This window comes from Balaenoptera physalus (assembly GCF_965194825.1).
Source record: "Balaenoptera physalus genome assembly, chromosome: 1".
In the NCBI taxonomy this organism is placed as follows: Eukaryota; Metazoa; Chordata; class Mammalia; order Artiodactyla; family Balaenopteridae; genus Balaenoptera; species Balaenoptera physalus.
The window spans coordinates 130,616,990-130,640,400 of record NC_138882.1 but is presented as its reverse complement, the minus strand read 5'-3'; the positions used below and the strand labels follow the sequence as shown (position 1 = coordinate 130,640,400).

General features: G+C 41.5%; 1 protein-coding gene across 2 annotated transcripts in view; it reads right to left on the bottom strand.

Moving 5' to 3' along the window:
- Positions 1–7,010, bottom strand: part of SLC44A5 (solute carrier family 44 member 5) — a 361,866-nt gene extending 354,856 nt beyond the window's left edge. Inside the window, exon 1 of one of the 2 annotated variants that reach the window (XM_082419856.1) lies at positions 6,623–7,010. In XM_082419856.1, the coding sequence (XP_082275982.1) occupies positions 6,623–6,656 (34 nt within the window). In that variant the 5' untranslated portion in view covers positions 6,657–7,010. The remainder of the gene's footprint in view (positions 1–6,622) is intronic. The other variant, XM_082419857.1, reaches the window with a different exon arrangement.
- Positions 7,011–23,411: the final 16,401 nt, after the last annotated feature.

The window sequence follows — 23,411 nt, the reverse complement described above, 5'->3', positions numbered from 1 at the left end:
ATCACCCCAGTAATGACAATCAAAAATGTCTTCAGATGCTGCAAAATTGCCTCTGGTCAAGAACCACTAGGCCAGCCCCTACACAAAATATTTTAAACTTTTCTTTAGTCCCTTCCGAGCTTTCTAGCTGACAGAATGGACTGCTATAGTCAGCAACATGATGACTGGCAAAATGTCCTCTCGTGGGAACTTTCTCCGATTGTGGTATATTTTATTAAATATTTTGTCAGGAAATCCATTAAAGAGAATATATTTAGAGAAATAAAATAAAGACAAAAAAGAAACAACCTTATAACTAAGTGACATAAAATCACTGCAACACTAATTCCTCCTTACCTCCCCAGGAAACTGTTCTAGAAAGCAGACAAAATCTAAAATAGTGAAAGAGAGGTTAAAGACCACCTCACAAAGCAAATGGTGACCAAAAACAAGGAACAAAAACTGCCATTATTTTTCCCATCTTAAAAAAAATTTTTTTTCAATGTCTACGCCTGCTTGCAGCCACAGCACCATCGCTTTGCTCCCTTTGGAAAAAAAACCCTCAAAAGAGTTGACTCTGCTGTCTCTAATTCTCCTCCTCCTATTCTCTCTTTAACCTATTCCAACTGCCCTTGTCAAGGTCTTCAGCAACCTGAAGGCTTAGCTGGGCTAGAGCGTCTGTTTCTAAGGTAGATCACACACAAGGCTGGCAAGCTGGAGCTGGCTCTTAGCGGGAGGCCTCAGTTCCTTCCCACAGGGGCCTCTCCACAGGAATGCTTGAGTGTTTTCCCAAAAGTAAGCAATATAAGAGAGCAGCAGATGTACAAGAGCAAGGCAGAAGCCACAATGCCTTTACGTACAACATAGCCTTCCACCATACTCTACAGGTCACACAGGTCAGCCCCAATTCAGTGTGGGAGTGGAGTACGTAAGGGTGTGAACACCAGTAGGCAAAGAACATTGAAGCCATCTTAAAGGCAGGCTACCACAGCAGTCAAATGGCTTACCGTGTGAACGGCAAAATAATTTGAATCTACCTCAGAGGTGACCCAGATGCCATCTTTTCCCACTTACACCACTTCAAAAAATGAGAACATTTGTTCACCTTGTCTTGCCTCCCCATCTCTAGAGAGCCCTAAAACCTCTGTACAATATCACCTTAGCATCTGTGAGCAGCTAGCCTACTTTTTGTTAGCAATGTATTTCTAATTTTAAAAGTGGATCACAAACAATAAAGTTGTGACACTTCTGAGGAAAGTATATCATCCTCTTGATTCAGCAGGAAAAAAAAGTTTATCTACCTTTCCACGTTAGACTTGGTAGACCTTGAGGAAAGTGAATAGATATTAAAATGCTGAATGTAGGCAAAGGGGAGACAGTCATGGGGCTTGGTTATGCCTTTATCCACAGTACATAATTTATTCTTAGACCTCAAGAAAGTACCTAATGTCTTTGTGTCTCAGTTTCCTTATAGGTAAAATGCAGATATGATCACACTCACGTGTATAGTGAAATCTGAATATAAATTGGGAACTGAGCTCTAGTTTAAATATATATCAAGATATGTCTGTATATGTGTCTCTCTCTACATATATGTCTATATATATAGACATATCTTGACTTATATATAATATGTATTTACAAATAATAAACTTGACCAAATTCCTTAGATATAGACTATTCATATTTCACAGCATCACTCACCTCTTCCTATAGCATTGCTCCACAAACGCTATAAACATTGAGGCTTCCTTCTAACATACTATGACTCTCAGTGCTATGAAAAAACTCTGATGTCATAAACATATTGTGTTACAGTATCACTAAGGACCAGATCCATTTTTAGTCACATAATCCCTGAAGTACTACCATTCTTGCTAGTCTCAACAGAGTCCCTTAGAGTACAAAGAAAGAGGGGGAGGGGACTACACAAAGTCCTGAAGCTACAAAAATTCTTAATATATTTTTTATTATTAATCGCTGGCAAAGAAGTAGACAGTTTGGAGGTGGGAGAGGCAGTGGAGGGTTTTAAAATTATTATTTACATCTCCCCTAAATATCATGGCACCTTCTAGGCACAAATGCTTAGGGGGCAGAAAATCATCCCACAGACCCCATTTCGCCCCCTGCCAACATCTCCACAGCAAGACAGAAACTCAAGAGTGTAATTTGCCTGCTAACTAGATGTCAAGCAGCTACCTCCAACAAATGGCAGTTTTTATCATTAATTTTTTTCAGGCGTTTTCATCTGTGAGGTTTATAATCCATAAGAACAATCTAATAATGAATAAGTAAAATCAAAGAGATCTTCTAAAAGCCTGTGTGCTTTTATTGTTATAAATGCTTCACAAGTAAAAATCAGTCAAGAGCATAAAGGTACCCTGATTTGAACTTCCTTTGTGTTTGAATTAGAGTGTTTCTCTTAGAACACTCTCACATCAGGCTTCCGCTTCTCTTGGCAAAATCATGAATTGGCTGATGTTGTTTTAGAGGCTTTCTCACATCCCCTCTCCCAGCATCACTCCTCTTTCATGGACCCCTTTCCGTTACCTAGGAGGCCCTCGTGCTGCCTTCCACATTCCGCCTACTGCACAGTAATGTTCCAGACTCTTTATACCCCTCCCTTCTACCATTACAATATGTTTTTCCTAAGATTTGCTTGCTTTGGGAGGCTTGCTGGCAGGGGGAATGGGGAGGATGGCCACCCTAAGAATCTTTACTAAAATGTTGAATTAGTCCTCATTCTCTTTAGAATTGTTTTCTTAAGCAGAGATTCCTAGAAATGCTATCAACATCCCAGCCCAAAATATTGCAGGTATTTTGGTGAATAATATGAAGGAATGCTTCAATAGAACGAGACCTTTTAGAAAAATGAAGTCCATTAGGTAGCTTTACTTGGCCTAGGGAGTTGATGTAGGAAAGCTGCTCTCCCTGAAATCATCCTCAAGGATAGGAATGTAACCCTAAACATCTAATGAGTATCCAATTGGCTTCTCACTGAACTTAAAATAAAATCTACACTCCTGTTTAGGGACAAAAAAAAACCCCGGCCTCTCCCTACCCGTCTCTACCTCACCCACTACACTCCAGCCTAACTGGCCATCCTTCTGTATTTGAACGTGCCAAGCTGCAAGCTCATTCCTGCCTTAAGGCCTGCAGTGCTATGTTCCAGTTCTTGGCATGCAAATTACTCTTCATCATTTGGTTCCCAACTAAAATGTCATCTCTTCAGACAACCTAAAGTAACCTCACACTTTCTAGCATATCATCCTGTTTTATTTTATTCATGACATTAATCACTGTGAAATTTTCTTATTTATGTATTTGTTTACCTGGCCTTTCCAGCCCCCTCTTTCAATGTACCCTTCACTGTCTATCATGTTCATCACTGCATCCCTAATGTTTTGCACAGAACCTAGTACATATTCAGTGGCAAATAAATATTGCTGAATGAATGCATGAATAGATGAATCCAAGCATAACTTAACCTTTAAACTTAAGTAACTGAGTGAGAAATCCTTGTTGGACTAATACTGGAAGTCAGGGGCGGGGGGGGCTGTTAATAGCACTATAACCAATGTAACTAACTTGTGATTCTATGACATTTATTGATAATGGACTACAGCATTTCTTTTCATTAAAACATTATAAATATTGGATTGATAAATATTCTATTTGCCTTTTTGAAAAGCTGTCCTTTAATGAGGTGTCACAAATGAAAGCTAGTATCCCTTGAGAAATACTGCCAACTCATCTTATTCTTCTGTCAATGTTAAGAAACTGCATTTCCCTTTGGCCAATTTCTAGCTGTTCTAGATATGTAGGATCTATTGTTAGGATTTCAGAAGCCAATGAGCAACTTGCCTGTCACGGGGTCTAACAAATGATCTCTCCCTGCATGCAATGTAGCTAAGCAGAGAAACAGCTCTCCTAAAAGGATAACCAACACAGCCTGGAATGTTGCTAAACCTATAGCTTATTATAGAGCAAAGCCCACCCCAGCCCACCAAAGAAAAACAAAACAAACAAAAAACCCCGAACATTTAGCAATTTTGTTTTCTACCAGGCAGTCCCAGATTAGTCGGTTGCAGCTTAGAAGCAGACGTCTGAGAGCAGTTCAGCAAGGCTGCAGTTGGATGCTTTTGTAGAGCTCTCCTCTTAAAAGGCAAAATTGAGACAAGTTAATGGATTCCAACTTCCTGGGCTTGCTTTTGTTATCTATAAAATATCACAGTTAATTGTGCTTTGCTAAAGGGAAACTCCAAGGATTTTTTTAAAGGTATCTTTCCGTCTAAGAAATATTGAATAATCTGGTTAAAAAAAGAAAGAAACTCAACATTAGTCGAGAGAGAAAAAAACATAAGTCAATAAGAGCCAAATAACATTACTTTTAAATAGAACATGTAGTATGAGAAAACTTTATTTTTAAAGAACTACAATAAAATTTCTCGAGACCCCATTTCCTAGGAAAGCTTGGTTATTAACTCCTCCAGAAGAACTCTTAACACTTAAATGACAAAACTCTATTAATTGCTGTTCTTCAATTATTTCACTGTCAAGTTAAATTTAAGAAAATACACACAATCCTGTCTTGGCTTACAAATCAAAAACTTCTTAGTGTTTTTTTTTTGGGGGGGGGGTTAGTAATGAGATATGTTTCATCAAACTGTTATACTAGTTCACGTCTCATTAATTTGGTCTCGTTTGTATCTTTTTGCACTTCTACCAAGATTAATCTCAGGGTAAGATTGTCTCCAGGTAGCATGTACTGGAAAACTGGAAAATTTTTTCCACTCTTCACGGACCATTTACAATCTGCAAGGTTCGGGGTGGGTATGTAATGTATTTCTGCCAATGGACAGCCACATCAGCAGTGCTGAAAACCAATCCTCCTGTTTCATTCGTGGTGCCATATGGTTCCATAAAAAAGGAGCGAACCAAAAGTGCAGCTAATGCACCCTGTCAATCTGGATTCACACTAATTCTTTGATATTATGATAAGGAAACTGTTGGTAGATGAATATATTCTCTCATTCTTTCTTTAGTCGTCTACCACTATAAACATGTACTAATTCATTGGGAGAGAAAAAATCAGGTTTAAGGCCTCTTCTATTTTACAGGAGATGTGTTATTTTTAAGGAAATACACTGTAATAAAATTATTTTACATATATTATAGTTTCTAGCAGAAAATCCCGGGTGTTTCGTAGTAACATCTTCCAAAAGATTGAGGATCATGGTTTGAAACCCTTTCCAATAAGTGATCTGAGTACTCCGGGGCAATTAAAAAGCAAGCTGAAGCACCAAGATAAAGTTGTGTCCCCCTAGTGACCTCTAGAGTGGAGCTAAGCTCCCACAAGCAAGACTTCGGGAAAAAAGCAAGAAGCCAGCCAAAGCCTGGCGCGCTCTGTAAACCAAGACGATATTTTCAATAGTACACACCCTCGCATCTCAGAGTGTGGTCCTATTTTATATAACCCCAAGGAGCAATAAATCTCCGCCTCTCGGGCCATGAGGCCCATTGGGTCGAAATCCAACTTCAAACGCCGCTCATTCCTCCTCCCCACCAAGCTCAGGTCCAGTTCCCCGGCACAGCCTTCCTCACCGCGCATGGTGTCGAGCTGGCTTCCACCTCTCTGCAGTGCTGCAAACAGCCTCTCGGCCACTGCTGGCTCCCCAGCGGGAGAGCCGGAGCGCTAGGAAGCCGGCGAGCGTCGACCTCTGCGAGTCCGCGCTGCGACCGCCGGCGGCCGCTGCACCTGCTCCCCGCGCGCCGCGCTGCGCTATGCGCGTCCTGGGGACGGCCGCACCCCCCCGCCCCCCGCCCGATGCCGCCCAGGAGGCTCCCTCCCGAGTCCAGCTCCCGACAACGCCGCGATGCCTTAAGTCACCCCAGCAGCAAGCTCGTCCTCGTTCTCCCTGCCAGCGCCTCTCCCGCACCGCCCCCCCCCCCGGAACTTTCCAACTTTAGAAGCCCTGGTTCCAAAGGAGCAACAGGGGCCCTGCTCAGCATGAGTCACTGCCCGCCTCGACAGGTCGGGAAGGGGGAAATAGGCTGCGGGGACCCGGCCCGTAGCGAGTCCCCTTGACCATCGGGGAAAAGAAGGGCCAGACAGCTCCTCTCTCCTCCTGAGGATGCAGGTTGGGAAAATGGATGCAGAACTTGTCACCCTGGGATGAAAGGACGGAGGGAGGAGGGAGGTTGGAAGGAAGGAATAGCAGAGACCATGAAAAACTAACTCTTTCTATACACACACACACACACACACACACACACACACACACACACACGGCCTGATTCCGAAAAGGTTAAGACCCTGGGAGCCGAGAGTCGCCTCTCTCCCCACTGCCCTGAGGGAGTAAGGTGCAACAGATACCCAAGCTTGTGGAGTAGGAAAGCGGTGGGGTGAGAGAGTCTTCAGGTTTCCCCAGGTTACAAAAAGGGGACAAACTCCTATCGGAGTCTCCCCGGAGGCAAAGGGAGGTGCAGCAGTGTTGAGGTCTCCCCACCTCCCAGAGAAGGAAAACTCTTCCCCAGCAGGCAGCTTTTCACTTGGCCGAGCCTGAGTGTAAACAGGCCAGCCAGAGGAGCGGACCGCGGTGGGAGGTGGGACGGGGCGAGGCGAGAATGGAGCAGAACTCACCCTTGATGCTGGGGGGCTTTCTCTTCTTGGCCATCTTCTGCCCCCTCCCCTCCCCCGGAGCGTTTCCTTCTGCTGCCGCCCAGCTCCGGGAGCCGGCGCCGTGGCTCCTAGGCGAGCTCTCGCCGCGGCTCTCAGCTCAGCAAGCTCTTTGTTGCTGTGATGGCATCTGCGAGGCGGCGGCGGCGGCGGCGGCGGCCCGGCTGCGCGCTCGGCTCGGCTCGGCTCGGTTGGGGCCGGCGCCGCCGCCCCTCTGCTCTCTGCCGCGCCGCGCTGCGAGGCTCGCGCTCGCGCTGCTGGGGCCGCTGCGGCGGCGGCGGCGGCTGTGGACGCTGCTGTGCTGCCCCTGCTGCTGGAGGGGGCAGCGCTGGGCTCCCCGAGTGCCCGCCCAGCGCTGACCTCCCTCTTTCCTGCACCCTCCCTCCCCCACTCCCTACCCCGGGTGTCCCGTCTGAGCCGCCAGCTCCAATCCAACCAGTGACGGCGCTGTCATCCGGCAGCCGCTGCTGGGGAAGGCGGCGGTAGCGGCAGCGGGGGTCTGCTGGAGGAAGTGGGGGGCCCGCAGCCATCTGCGGTCCGGGCGGAGAAGGCCAGGCAGCCCGACTCTAACGGCGCCCGCATTCTGCCTGCCTCCAGGCCTCCGAAGCCCCCGCCCCGCCCCCACCCCCACCCCAGGCGGCAGGGCGCGCTGTGGGCGGCGGGGTGGGCCGGCGAAAGACACCCGTCTCCGTAAGCCAACGAGAACTCCGGCCAACTGCAGGAGTGCCGGCGCCCGCACTCGCGACCCGGCCCCGCCGCCGTCCTCCGCACAAAGCTGCTCTCGGGCGCTGAGCCCGAATTCCAAGCGGGCGATACGCCCCGGGACGCGCCGATGCCTCTGCCCCTCCGGAACCGAGAAGGGAAGAGGGAAACTGGATACTGGTAGAGAGGAGAGAAATTAAGTTCCACAGGCAGCCCAGCGATAGTCACCTGGAAAAATGACCTAGTTCAGGCCCTAAACCTCTTTTTTTTTTTAAATTTATTTATTTTATTCATTTATTTGTGGCTGCAATTGGGTCCTGGTTGCTGCACGTGGGCTTTCTCTGGTTGTGGCGATTGGGGGGGGGGGGCACTCTTGGCTGCGGTGCTCGCGCTTCTCATTGCGGTGGCTTCTCTTGTTGCCGAGCACAGGCCCTAGAGCGCGAGGGCTTCAGTAGTTGTGGCTCGCGGGCTCCAGAGCGCAGGCTCAGTAAGCTGTGGCGCTGGGGCTTAGTTGCTCCGCGGCATGTGGGATCCTCCCAGACTAGGGATCGAACGCGTGTCCCCTGCACTGGCAGGCGGACTTAACCACTGTGCTACCAGGGAAGTCCCAGGCCCTAAACCTCTTAATAGAGAAAACTCAGGACAGGTCCCTTGGGGCTGTGGAAAAACAGGAAAGAAAGTTCAAGTCGGAGGAATTAGGAGGGGAGGAGTGATTCCTTGGCCTCCAGTAGAAACTTTTGTTCCAGTGGCCGCGTTCTTTCTCGCTCTGATTGTGAGTTTGGAAAGTTTTCATTATCCGGGAGGAGCTGTCCTCCTCTAGCGTGCTGATCAGAGAAGGAATCTCACCAGTGTCCCGGAACAGCAAGGTCATGCAAAAGTTTGACCCGTCTGAGAATGTAAAGGTAGTAACCGGGCTTTAAAAGAATGGCGGAAGGGGTAGTGTGGGGAGGAGATTACCAGTATGTATGCGGGAAGGTGCCAATTGATTTTTTTCTTTACAGGAGCTGAGGTTTCCCCAAAACCCGCTTTCTAATTCACAGCGATCTTATCAACACGTCTCCTTTCCTCCGCCTACATTCCCAACCTAATCTGATTATCTAAACATCCAGTGATTGAATTCAGTACCATTAGCCAGAAATTGCCCCACGTTGATGCGGTGCCCCAGTAAGAACACTGGAGTCCGAACCCCTGGGTTTGAGTTCTAGCCCTGCATCTTCATAGCTCTGAGAATTTACACAAGTCATTTAATCCCTCTGTTCTTCTGCTTCCTGATTTGTAAAATATCATCTCAAAGATTCCTTCCAGCTCTAATAAATATCCCGAGATTTTTTAGTCACAAAATCATCACGTTACTTTTTGCACTCTTTCTAAATTTAACTTTATACAATGTATTATATTGAAGTAAGTAATCTGAAGAAAATGTGAAATACCCAATTCCTCTTACAACAAAGGTGCGCAAATAGCAAGCTTATTTTAATTAGCAAAATAGGCCCATTCTCAGTTGCATAGCTAGAAATAAGACTCAATCAAAATTTCCTCTTCCGAAAAGCTGTCTCTGATTTAATTCAAAACCTTTTCAAACTCTTAAGATGTGTAAATAGTAGGCTTGTAAACATTCTTAGTTTATTTTATGCGTTCATATTTTATCACTAAGTACTAATTATTGCCTATATTAAGATAATGTCTCACAGTTTATTCATTACTTTCACGTACTTTATTTCATTTGATCCTGACCACAAACCTGTGAGTTCAGAGGGCAGGTCCTGTCTTCCACGTTTTATAGATGGGGACATGAGGTTCCTGGAGGTGCAATTATTTGTGCACAGCTTCCAGGACTTCTGTGCAGCTCTTCTAACTCAACACCAGCCTCATCCCATGACACCAGCTGCCTATGAAATAGAATATTTCTGCCTCAGACCAGAGATAGTTTCCTTTCTTCTATTTATTCCTTCCATGATGCCAATACTATTCTCAGCAGAGGGAACTCAAAATTTTAGTTGACAAACTATGTCTATTTTTTGTACGTGGATATGATTAACTTGTAGAACTTCAAAGTATTTTTATGTGCATTTTCTTAATTGAGGGCCACAACTATCACAGAAGACGATCAAAAGAGATTTATTGAGCTCAATGGAACAGATTAGGAAACAGACCCAGAGAAACTGCAGTCACAACCACTCAGGCCCTGGGTAGCCCACAGTGCATGCTTTTGTTTAAGGGTTCAAATAGAATGCCTGTAGGGATCAGTAAAGCAAAATACATCACACAAGCAGTATAAATATGTAGGCTTTATTGAGTGAGGGGTAGGGACTTCGGGGAGTTGAGAGCACATGAGAGCTGCAGGTTGCCTTGTGGGAATGGAAACCTCAGGTTATAAGGATTCTGATTTTTTAAGAGGAGTCAGGAATCCAGATTCCCAGGTAAAATATCCTTTTTGATGTTGGTTAACATAAAACAAAGCAAAACAAGGCAGGCTTAACAGAACAAAACTGCCAGTAATATACAGCTTATGGGCTGTGTATCTGTTTTCACATCCCATCAACTGAGTTTTATCACCAAAGAACAGGTACTGAACCGAATCCTTGGATCTAATCTGATTCTGTTGGTGTCTACATACCCTTAGAATTAGAGGTTATCAAGGCTTTGTGTCCACTTAATCATGATTTCTAAAGATAGATTGCAGAGATTGGTGCTTCTAAATGTCTGGCTGTCCTTAGAGCCATCAATGAGAATGACCACAGCAAATCAAATAATTTTTAAGTCATATGTGATTCTGCTGGGCATGAGCAAATCTATACATTTTATTTGATAATGATGACAAAGTATTGATGATGATGATGGTGACAAGGACAAAACTGGCCTAAACTCTATTTCCCTTTATAGGAAGGTTTTGAATGAATCCTTTCAAAAAATAGTCATGGTGCTAAAATGGTAACTTTAGTTATACATAGTATAGTCATTCTTCTTAGATTATTCCAGCCCTGTCAAGACTGCTTATAGAGTAAGATAATCAGAATGGAGGCAAGGAATACATGTTCCTTGGGTGGAAGTATCAAGTGAGCTCAACAGGGAAAATGAACTTGTCATACAAATTATACTAAAGACCAAAGTGAAAATATAATTCATATTACAAAAGTATGATTGTCATTAATTGTGTGTTACTGCAATTGCAGTAAAAAGGTTGAAATTATAACCCTCAGAAGAGTATTTTTGGCTGAAATATTTTATACTGAATGTCTATCCATAAATTAACTACTGTAGTTTAGAGAAAATGAAAAGGGGAAACAAAAGTCCCCACGGGTTTTAATCATGTTAATACCAAAAAATATCAAAAGAATCCAAACTTGCCCCATTATTGAAAAAAAAAAAAACTAGTATTTTAAAACTTTACATATCAAAAAAATCATAATACTCACCTCAGCTGAGGTTTTAAGGGAAACTGCCATTACGTGACTAGAGCTCAAGAAAGGTAAAAAGAGAAAAGATGGTGGGAAGACAGGGGGATAGTCCAACTGGTGCACTAAAAAAGATTCCTATAGTGCTTATATACTGAAAATCAACATGTGAAGGAGTGGGAAAACTGAGGCTGGCTTCCTACCCCATCTAACACACCATTATGGATACGTGAGACATTAAATAACACTTCTTCCCTTTCTCTCTGATCATTATAATAGATATATATGATATTCACTATATATATAATAGATATATAGATATTCATTAAATAAAATTTCACCTGAATTTAGATGGAGAGTCCTGGAGTGAGAGTTTATAGAATCTTTGTCCCTTTACCTCATTCTAATTCTTCCATTGATGACCCTGACCTTAAGAAATGTGATTTCACTTCTGCATGTTTGAATTGCACAGAAAGACATGAAATTCAGAGACATCATTTAGGCACTTAAATGTAAACTCTAGGTTTCTCAGACAAAACCTTCTCAAAAAGATCCCTTAACACTTTACTACTTTCAGACCAAACCTGTCCTACAGAGATACCTGCCTTATCCATGATACTGCTGTCACTACTAGCAATTGAAGATATCATGCTATATCTATGCAGAAGAAAATTTAATTTTGCTAACTTCAGTTTCCCAGTTGTTACCTAACCTCTAGAACTATGTCCTTCTGAAAGGGAGTTAATTAATAGGGAGCTTTATTGTACCCACAATGAAGTGTATACTTAAGAGAGTTCAACCCCACAGAAACCCACAAGAAACAAAAGAAGGCATTTGGGAAGGCTAAGAAATCCTAAAGCTAGGTCTCTGCCCAAATTACCCAGAAGTTCCCCTGGGGGAAATGGCACAGACCTGGCCTGAGTAAAGCAGTGCATGTATGGCAGGATAGTCAGACATGACATAGAGATAGTCTGCTGTGTATGATCCACACTCAAACTCTCAAGATTTTATGGAATATATATAAACAACTAAAATTGTTTTGATACTCCAGTTGGCCTGTTCAAGGACAGAATGTTCAGTCTGACCTCTGCTACCTTCCAAGTAATCACTTTACCCCAAAAATGTTCTCGAGTTGTCTGCAGTAACCCCCTCCATTATAATTCTGTTTATAACATTTTTCCTTTACTGAGTCTACCAGTCAACCAACGGATTCCTCCATATGCGAGTGAGCAGTTTGCATGCAAAATAAATGGCATACAAAATAAATAAATGTTTTAGAGAGATTTTTGACAGTGAACCAAACTGTATTTTCCATTCTCTTCTATTTCTGTTTATTCTCTCTGACATTTGTAATGTATTGAGTAATATTATGTGCCAGTCATGTTCTAGGTGATTGGGTATACAATGGAGAAATAAAACAGCATGGTCCATGCATTCATGGTATTTACAGTTTTACAGAGGAGACAGAATTAACCTGTAAATTCCTCATGGAAACAGCACATCCAAAGACGCCAGTAGGAAATTCTGGATTACAGCAGTGGTTCCCAAATTCCAAACTGATAGGCATCTCATCAATTACTGATTAAAAAAAAAAATTGCTCGCCCACCTCCAACCATATTTATTGGGTTATATTTACATTGTGTGTACTATTGTAGTAATACATATATACATTATAAAATATACACAAAATTTTGAAAGTTTTAAAGGGTAAGATTTTTGAAAATGGCCCATCTTGATCACCTCCAGACACTACTGCATTAGAGCAACTAAAGGAAGATCAATGTGGCTGAAATTTAGTACATGATGATTTTAAGCCAGGGAAAATATGATCTAATTTACCTTTTAAAATAACACTCTTATTCCTGTGTGGGTAATCGGAATAAGTCTAATAAGTTAATTATATGGCTATTGGGTTGGGTGAGAGTTAAATTTTCACACCAACACTCAGACATGTTCTGGAGCTCCTTATGGGGCCTAGAAGCAGTGCACTCTATAGCAATGAACACAATTGTCACCCAGATCTTGGTTTCTAAATACCATTGTCCACAAGACAGAGACAGAGATCCTTGGAGAAACAACTCCAGGTCTGTAGCAGACAAAGTACTAGGTGAACCTGGAACATCTTGATGTGCCAGAAAGCAAGGAAGTGCTCAAAGACCAGTGAGGTCATGACAAAAGGACAAATGAGCCAGCTTGAAGTGGTTGCCTACTGCTTAAATACATGAAAATTTGAGCTTCAAAATATATATATAAGGATGATAATGGATTATAATACATTGAATAAAATAGAATAAAATTTAGGAATCCATAGTGATATCCAAAAGAGAGAATTTTAGCTTTTTTTTTTTTTTTTCAGAAGAATTGAGCTAGTGAGTGTAGAAGAAATGATAGAATTAGAAAATAATCATTTGGCAAACTTCCCATATAATAACTAAGGATCATCGATGGATGCTAAAGCCTTTGGATAAAAGCTTGTTGGGAACGTGATATTCTTATATATTATCCTGTATATTAGTTATTGATTGAAAAGGGAAAAATGTATCTTTATAATGGAGAGTTTGTGTGGTCACCACATTAATCAACGAAATAATCAAACTTAGCATCACATAGTTGAACTATGTGTCATGTGCCTCCTGATGGGACTCAATAAGAAGTACACAACATCACCTATGTAGTTTTCTTGTAAAAAATGTTTAACCTAAATCTAATCATAGGGAAGCAAGTCAGATAAAACCAAAATGTGCAATTCTATAAGACACTGTCCTGGACTTTTTTTTTTTTTTAATATAAAAGTCAATGTCATGAAAAGACAAGGGGACTAAAGAGGCGTAAATACCAAATGCAACTGGATCCTGGATCAGGGTGGGGAAAGTGAATCACCTATAATAGACATTTTGGACAACTAAAAAAGTTAAATATGGACTGTATATTAGATATTACTGAATTAATGTGATTTGCTTATGTGTGTTGGTAGTATTGTTGTTATATAGGAGAACGTCCTTATTCTTAGGAGATGCATACTGAAGTATTAAGATGAAAATACAAAAATGACTAAGTATTAGGAATTTCGTAAGGTTAAACCTAATATTTAGATATGAATGCCATGATGTCTGCAACTTGTTTTCAAATGCTTAGGCAAAAAAATTAGTACATAATAGATAAGTATGTAGGTACATAGGTAGATCAATCAATTAAGACAAAATGTTAAAAATTGATGAATGTTGGTGAAAGAATAAGAGTGTTCATTGTAAAAATCTTTCAACCTCTTTGCTGGTTTGAGATTTTTCAAAATACAAAATAGAAAAAGGGGGGGAAGTGAAAAACTCAGGTTTTCCCAATTAATGGTAAAACAGTTTAAGATAAACCCAGTCTCTCGGGAGATTAATGCTCAATTGTTCAAGGTTTTTCTCCTCTTATTCTTTCTCTTCCCCTCTCATCTTTCGAGATCTGGGCACAGAAGTTTATATAATATCTCAGCAATAGCACAGTGGGAGTATCATCTGGTCTACACGTTGTCCTTCTTTCCTGGCACCCAGATAATGGGTGGTTGACGCATAGCTTGCCTCACCTGAGCACTGGGCATTTGTCCATATGTTTACTGTGATCACTGCTAAAACTGGTGTTTTTTTGTCTGATCTCTTGGCACGGGCAATGCAGGATGATGGCTCTCAAGAAGCTCAGCCATCTCCTTCTGCTGACCAGGCTACCTACACTGATTTTTCACTGATGCAGCAAATCCTCTGAACCTTAGCAATATCTTCCATCTGGATCTTGACTTGGAGTTGCCCACTCACAGCTACCACTATTATGTTCCTTTGAACAGAGACCTCTACTGAGATTTCCTCTGCTGTGACTTCCTGGCAAGTATCAATATATTAACGCTTATCTCTAAATTACCCTTTCATCTCCTCAGAGTTGCTCAGGAACTTCTATATCTCTTCTGCCATATGCACCAGCTACTATTCTGCCTAAAACACCATGACACAATTTTTATGCTTCTGTGGCCACCCCCTGTTAGCACAGGGTTTTCCTCAGAGGCTTTCAACCTCTTGGCCAGTGAAGTTCCCAAACTTCTTCCAAACTATCAAGCCACAGAGTTGCACTGTGAGTAAATGACACTGTCTCATCTCTTGCTCACTTGTCTCTCACACACACCCCTTAACTCTTTCCCCAGCACTTTCTACTTTTCATACAATGGGACTTCTCCTGGATCATATCCTCCATCCTTTCTCCATTATGTTCCTTTTTTAATAGAGGATTAACTTTATTTTCAAATAACTAAAATTTCCCCTTGGTTTATAAAGGGACACTTTTGAAACTTTTTTTTTTAAGATTTTTTTTTTTTTTTTTTTGGCTGCGTCGGGTGTTAGTTGTGGCACGCGGGATCTCTCATTGCAGCGCGCGGGCTCTTTGCTGTGGTGCACGGGCTTCTCTCTAGCTGTGGCATGCGGATTTTCTCTCTCTAGTTGTGGCGCGCAGGCTCCAGGGTGTGTGGGTTCTGTAGTTTGCAGCACGTGGGCTCTAGTTGAGGCACTCGAGCTCAGTAGTAGTGGCATGCAGGATTAGCTGCCCTGTGGCATGTGGGATCTTAATTCCCTGACCAGGGATGGAACCCACATCCCCTGCATTGTAAGGCAGATTCTTTACCACTGGACCACCAGGGAAGTCCCCACTTTTGAAATTTAGATACCTCCTTTCCCTTTCAAAAAGCCTGAATTTCAAGACAATTGTCTCACAAGGGACTCAAGAAGGTTCACTGTGAGATTCCAAACTGAGCGAAGATCCTTTTCTCTAGGTGGATTATGCCTTCCCCGAAGAAATGATTGCCACTGATTCAATGTGCAAGGAGCCACAGGGAAAATGGTTTATGAGGAATTAAATATTCACTGGTCTCCTAAGCCAAAAACATTATCCTCATTAGGGTTGTCAAAGCATATTAGATCAGGAAATCTGAGTTCTAGTTACAACTTGTCTACTGATACTCTTTATGACTTTGGACTACTCCGATGATTAAAGAAGAAAATAATAGCAGCAGCAACTACTGAGCTCCTGTTATGATGGCCAGTGAAGCTTTTATTTATTTATTTTTTGTACTCCTGTCCCAGCCTCCCAATTACTGTACTGAATCCTCATCATTCACCTCTAGTCTCTAGCCCCAAGCTTTTTACGTGAGAAAATACAAACTCTTATAGTTTAAACTGCTGTTGTGCTTTCTGGCATTTGCAGTTTCTTAACTGATAAAGTTGGTGTGGGTGCAGGTAAGTTTGTAGATAGTGGTGGCAACAAGTTGAGAAAGCTTCTGTCTAACGGCTTCTATATTTCTCTTTGAAGTAAGAGATAAAGTTATCTGCTTAGTGTGAAGGAGTAAATTGTGGGGAAGAACATCTGAGAAGAATAGAATAATTTGACATATGCATTGTGGAGAATAAGAGAAAGAGATAACTAAGAAAACACTGAAAGAATCCTGAGCATTGTTACAGCAAGGTGGTGTTGAAGACAATGGATTTATAGGAGAATCAAGCTGGTAATTACTTTATTTTACTCAGTCAGTGCATAGGACCAGATAGTGTATGCTTTGTAGGAAGGATTTGAGAGAAGGATAACAAGTTGAAGAGAAAGTAATGTATTATGGAATCTAGCCAGAATAGGGATGGATAGGATTAAGGGAGGAGGCTGATCATCTCACTCTCCTGCTAAAATCCTTGCAATGGGCTTCCACTGCTTATAGAAAAACATCCCAAATCCTCAACATGCCTACATGGGAATGATCTGACCCATGACCATTTCCAGCCTCCTCTGGTGTCGCTCTTCCCTTTGCTCTCTACACTGAAGCCCTGTACAAAGTGGGCCAGAAGAAAGTAATCCAAGTATGTACTTTTCAAAGAATTTTATCCCCTTTCCCATGTGCATCCCCCCTGCCTGGCTTTATAGTCAAATCTTTTTGGCTTCTGTAAGCTTATTTTTTCATTAACCAGGCCCCTTTTCTCTGTTACTAGCAACAAAGCTAATTTTTCTTCTTTTCTTTTCTTCTTCTTGAAGCTTAATTGGTCTCTCTGCCTCCATTCTCTCATCTCTTTAATTCATCTGCACATTCACAAATGCCTTGGTTATCTTCCTCTTACACAGAGCAAAGCATATTATTCTTCTACTCCAAAAGCTTATATAATAAGGTACAAGCTCCCTAGGTCATGCAAAATTCTCTAGTATCTGGCCTCAGCTTACCTTTCCAGCCCCCTCTCTTCTACTCTTTGCCCTCAACACTTTAGGTTGTAGTCGAACTGCCCTTTTCACAATTCCTTAAATACGTCATGTATGTTCATATTTTTGCTCACACTGTTTCTTCTACATTGAATACTCTTCTTTACTTTCCGTTTTCACCTTTTAAAGTCCTATTTATCCCTTAAGGCCTAGCATGTATGGTATTCAGTCCAATCTCCTGCTGAGAAGTAACTGTTCCTTTTGTGCATTACATAGCATGTTTTTTGTGCCTTATCATTAATATTTATTTCATTTTCCTTATATCTTGGTAAACTGTGTGGATGTCTGTCTCCCCATTAAACTGGATGGTCCATTAGGGTGGAGACTTTTGTCTTAGCTGTTGTAATGGGAGCTTAGCTCCTAGTTTATTGATAAGTAACTCCTTGGCTAGAGCAGTAAAGGATAGGACTGAAAGATAGGGTACTTTGGGACTAGAATAGGGAGACCCTGAAGACACTTATGAAGAGGAAAGGACATTAGTATATAATAGACATTTAATAAATGCTTTTTAAGTGAAGGATTGTTAATAACCCACATATCTTCCTTTTCATTTGACAGATTCTAACAGGTTTTCCCATTTGCACAGAAAAGGAAAGTTTTCCTTTATTCTTTAGAATATCATTCATTTATTCAATTTTTCTTGAGTGTCTACTATGTTGAATAAGAGTGGTGAGAGTGAGCAACCTTGTCTTGTTCCTGATCTTAGAGGAAAAGCTTTCAGCCTTTGACCATTGAGTATGATGTTAACTGTGGGTTTGTCACATATGGCCTTTATTATGTTGAGGTATGTTCCTTCTATACCAAATTTGTTGAGGGTTTTTATCATGAAACAATGTTGTACTTTGTCAAGTGGTTTTTTAATCTCCATCTATTGAGGAGATTATATGATTTTTATCTTTCATTTTATTAATGTGATTCACTGATTTGCACATGTTGAACCATCTCTGCAGCCCAGGGATAAGTCCCACTTGATCATGTTGTATGATGCTTTTAATGTGTTGATGTGTTGCTGAATTTGGATTGGTAATATTTTGTTGAGAATTTCATCAGGGATATTGGTCTATAGTTTTCTTTTCTTGTAGTGTCCTTATCTGGCTTTGGTATCAGGGTAATGCTGGCATCATAAAATGAGTTTGGGAGTGTTCCTACCTATTCAGTATTTTGGAAGAGTTTGAGAAGAGTTGGTATTAAGCCTTGTTTATATGTTTGGTAGAATTCACCAGTGAAACCATCTGGTCCTGGGTATTCTGTATTGGGAGTTTTTGATTATTGATTCAATCTCCTTACTACTAATTGTTCTGTTCGGATTTTCTGTTTCTTCATGATTCAGTCTGAGTAGGTTGTATGTTTCTAGGAATTTATCCATTTATTCTAGGTTATCTAATTTGTTGGCTTATAATTTTATAGTAGTCTCTTATGATCCTGTGTACCTGTGTGGTATCAGTTGTAATGTCTCCTCTTTCATTTCTGATTTTGATTCCTCAGTTTTTTTCTTAGTTTAGCCAATGATTTGTCAGTTTTCTTTATCTTTTCAAAAAAAACCCCAGTTCTTACTCTTCTTGATCTTTTCTATTTTTTTATCATCTCTATTTCATTTATTTCCACTCTGATCTTTGTTGTTTCCTTCCTTCTGTTAACTTTAGGTTTAGATTGTTTTGTTCTAGTTCCTTGAGATGTAAAATTATGTTGTTTATTTGAGATATATTTTGTTAATGTACTCAATTATTACTATGAACTTCTTTCTCACAACTACTTTTGCAATGTCTCATAGGTTTTGATGTGTTGTTTCCATTTTTATATATCAAGGTTTTTTATTTCCCTTTTGATTTCTTTTTTGACCCACTGGTTTTTTGGGAGTGTGTGTAGTTTCTGCGTGATTGTAGATTTTCCAGCTTTCCTCTTGTTTTTAGTTTCATACCAATTGTGGTTGGAAAAGATACTTGATATGACTTCAATCTTCTTAAATTTGATGAGACTTATTTTGTGGCCTCTCATATGATCTACCCTGGAGAATATTCTATGTGCACTTGAGAAGAAGGTGTATTCTGCTGCTGTTCAATAGAATGTCCAGTATATGTCTGTTAGGTCCATTTGTTAAGGTATGGTTCAAGTCCAACGTTTCATTGTTTATTTTCTTACTGGATGATCTATCCATATTGAAGTCCCCTATTATTGTTGTATTGTTATCTATTTCTCCCTTCAGATGTGTCAGTATTTGCTTAATATATCTAGCAATATATGTGCACCAATGTAAGATGTGTATGTATATATTTTTTTATTGGGGTATAGTTGCTTTAAAATGTTGTGTTAATTTCTACTGTACAACGAAGTTAATCAGTGATATGTATACATATATCCCCTCCGCCTTGGACCTGCCTCCCACCACCCCATCCCACCCATCTAGGTCACCACAGAGCACTGAACTGAACTCCCTACGCTGTACAGCAGGTTCCCGCTAGCTATCTGTTTTACACATGGTAGTGTATATATGTCAATCCCAATCTCCCAGTTCATCCCCCCCCATGTCCACACATCTGTTCTCTACGTCTGCATCTCTATTCCTGTCCTGCAAATAGGTTAGATGTGTATATATTTATGATTGTTACATCTTCTTGATGAATTGACCCCTTTATCATTATACAATGATCTTCTTTGTCTCTTATTACCATTTTTGGCTTAAAGTCTATTTTGTCTGATATAAGTATAGCTACTCTCACCTTTTTTTGGTTGCCACTTGCCTGGAGTATCTTTTTCCATCCCTCTACTTTGAGCCCAGGTCTGTCCTTAAAGCTTAAGTGAGCCTCTTGTAGGCAGCATATATTCGGGTCTTGGGGGTTTTTTAGCATCCAGCCACTCTGTGCTTTTTTTAAAAATATATATTTATTTATTTATTTAGCTGCACTAGGTCTTCATTGCGGCACATGGGACCTTTGTTGCAGCATGAGGAATCTTTAGTTGCGGCATGCAAACTCTTAGTTGTGGCATGTGGGATCCAGCTCCCTGACCAGGGATCGAACCTGGGCCCCCTGCATCGGGAGCATGGAGTCTTAGCCACTGGACCACGAGGGAAGTCCCTGCTCTGTGCTTTTTGATTGGTGAGTTCAATCCATTTACTTTTAGAGTAATTATTGATATTTAAGGACTCAATCATGCTGTCTTATTAATTGCTTTCTCACTATTTTGTTTCTTGGTTTTTGTTTTTTGTTTTTTTTCAAAGGATGTTACAGCCATCCAACCACTAAAGCCGCCCCTATGCCCCTACAGTGAGCCCTGAGGGAACTCAGGATGGAGATAAATGGGCTGATAATTATGTTTTACAGGGCGGACTTGCTAAGGACTCAAGCCCAGGACACAGCCTCTCAGATAGCTCTGCGAGACCGCTCGCTCGTAAGAGGTGAGGGAGGAGCCAGAATACATAGGAGTTTTTGCAACAAAAACCAGGCAGTAGGAACGTCAAAAGACTACTGTCAGTTAAAGAAAACCAGACATCTCAAGTTAAGGAATTCAGCGCTTTTCTATGTATGGGAAGATGCAAGAGTCTGAACTCACTGAAATCATTCCTTTGATATGCACCTCAGCTATCTGGGGCCAGTATCCTGTATTTTCTCATCCTGAGTCCCCTCTGGGTGCACTGTTGGGGGCGGCTGCAGCCCATTTGTCTCCATCCTGAGTCCCCTCAGGCCTTACCTTCTGGGTGGCTGCAGTGGCTGGATGGCCACAGCATCCCCTGTTTACTGATAAAGCAGCAACATTTTTCATTCACAACCCCACGAACATAGTTTTGTACCAGGGAGGTGAGATGCTAAGGACAAAGCATGTGTTGCCAGTGCTGCTCCAGGTCTTTGCTTAAAACCTGTTAACCCCCAGCTTCAGCTGGACCGAACACACATCTTTAAGTTAAAGGGTCCAGAGCTAAGAAAGGAAGCTACAAACAAACAAACAAACAGACAGAAAATCAGATGGAACTGTTGCAGGAAAGAGCGGGGTGTGAGAGGATGTTCACATCCCAGGTCTCAGGCGAGTCCCTGGGAAGGCCACCGAGTGTGGGTTCTTGGCTGCACGCAGGAAAGAATTCAAGAGCGAGCCCTAGTAAAGTGAAAGTGGGTTTATTCAGAGATACACATTCCATAGACAGAATGAGGTCCATCTCAGAAAGTGAGAGCAGCCCTGGGAGAAACACACTCCACAGACAGAGTGTGGGCCATCTCAGAAGGCGAGAGGCCGCTTTCTGACTATTCTGTATTTCCTCTTTTTTTTTTTTCTCCCTACCTTTGTGAATTGGTGATTTTCCATGGCGGTATGTCTAATTCTCCTCTATCTTGTGTGAATTTACTATAGGTTTTTCCCTTTTGTTTACCATGAGGCTTACCCAAAACATCCTATAGATAAAACAGCCCATTTTAACCTGATAGCAACTTAACTTTGATTGCATAGAGAAACTCCACTCTTTTACTTCCCCCCTTTTATGATTTTGATGTCACAATTTACCTCTTTTTATATTGTGTATTTGTTAAGTTACAGTGGTTATAGTTATTTTTAATACTTGCGTTTAACATTTATACTATAGTTAAATGGTTAACACACCCTCATATTACAGAATTAGTCTTCTAAATCTGACTGTATACTTATCCACCAGTATGCTATGTATTTTTGTATGTTTTCATGTTACTAATTAAAATCTTTTCATTTCTCATGAAGAACTCCTTTAAGCATTTCTTGCAAGGCAGGTCTAATGATAATAAATTCTCTCAGCATTTTTTTGTCTGGAAAAGTTATTTTTCTCTTTCATGTCTGAAGGATATCTTTGCTGGATAAAGTATTCTTGGCTGCCATTTTTTTTCTTTTAAAACTTTGAATATATCACTCCACTTTCTCCTGGCCTATAGGGTTTCTGCTGAGAAATTCACTGATAGCCTAATGGGGGTTCCTTTGGAGGTTACAATAATTTTTTCTCTTGCTGCTTTTAGGATTCTACTTGTCTTTGATTTTTGACAGTTTCATTATAATGTGCCTTGGAGAAGGTCTTTTTGCATTGAGATAATGGAGTAATCTATTCGCTTTGTGAACTTGTATGTCTAATTCTCTCCCCAGGCTTGGGAAATTCTCAGCTATTTTTTTCTTTAAATAGACTTTCTGCCCCTTTCTCCCCTCTTCTCCAGCTGGAACTTCAATTATTCTAATATTTGTACATTTAGTGATGTCCCATAGATTACGCTGGCTTTCTTCTCTCTTTTTCATTCTGAGAACCATACAACACTATTTTAGAACTAAAAAATTAGAGAGCACAGAAATAGCTCTATTGAATGTAATTTCAAACTCCAAACCCATTCTAATTTAAATTCCTTCTATCCCCTAACCTATGTGGAGTAGGGGGCCAAAATTAGCTTATCTTCTTTCCTGGCTCCATCTCCCCAATTTGCTAGTCACTGTTTCTAATATCTGGAGGGTAGGAGGGTAGGTATTGGGCAAGTGGTGTACAGTTTTTGTGGCAGGTACAGTTGTAATCCACCGGCAGGGCCCTCTAGGTGGCAGTACTCAATTGCTGACTCTATGGGGTACCTCTGTGGGTTCCTCATGAATACCATAGTTGGCTGGTCTGCCTTTTTTCTGTCTGGCTCCTGGATTTCTGGGATCCACCCTCTGTATCTGCTCCTCAGGCAGCATGCCTGGTTAAGATTATTTCCACAGGGTCCTTATCAAGCCTCGAAAACATGCACCTTTACCCTGGCATGGGAGGAAGGACAGCCCAGTCTCAAAGTAGCCACGTGTGTGTTCAGCCACCAGATGGGGCAGTTCCAGCCACAGCATCTCACTTTTAGAATAGTCATTGGTAAGACCCTCATGTTCCTAGAGACATGCATAAAGCTCTCCAAGTAGCGCCCAGGAGAAACCTCTCCTTGACTTGAGAAGAGGAGGTACTATCATATTCTGTACCTTTTAATAGTAGTAGTAGTGGCAGCAGCAGCACCAGCAATCATACTGGGCAGTTTGTCAGGTCCAAGTTCAAGGACAGGTGAAAAGACAGCTTGACCTCTATTCAAGGTTTCTTTCTTTTTTGTTATTAAAGGTTTCTTTTACTTCTGTTTACTCCCAAAGCAGTAAATACACTGCCGTTGATAAAAATAAAATAAGAAGAGGTCAATGGATACAGCTCCCCATGCTTTAAGTACATTCCACAGAAGCCCATCCAAAGTTCATCGGAAGTGGCAGCCTGCCAATTTTCCAGGTCAGAGAAGGATATGGACTTCATACCAGCTACATTAACACCCAGAAACAACTTAGAACACCAACAGAAGGCAATACTCTGCTGTGCAGGCAGCCATATTCTCCAGGCTCTGAAATTCTTGCTGTACCAGTGCTGGGCAAACTCCTCTTCTCTGAGCAAGCTCTGCAGTGC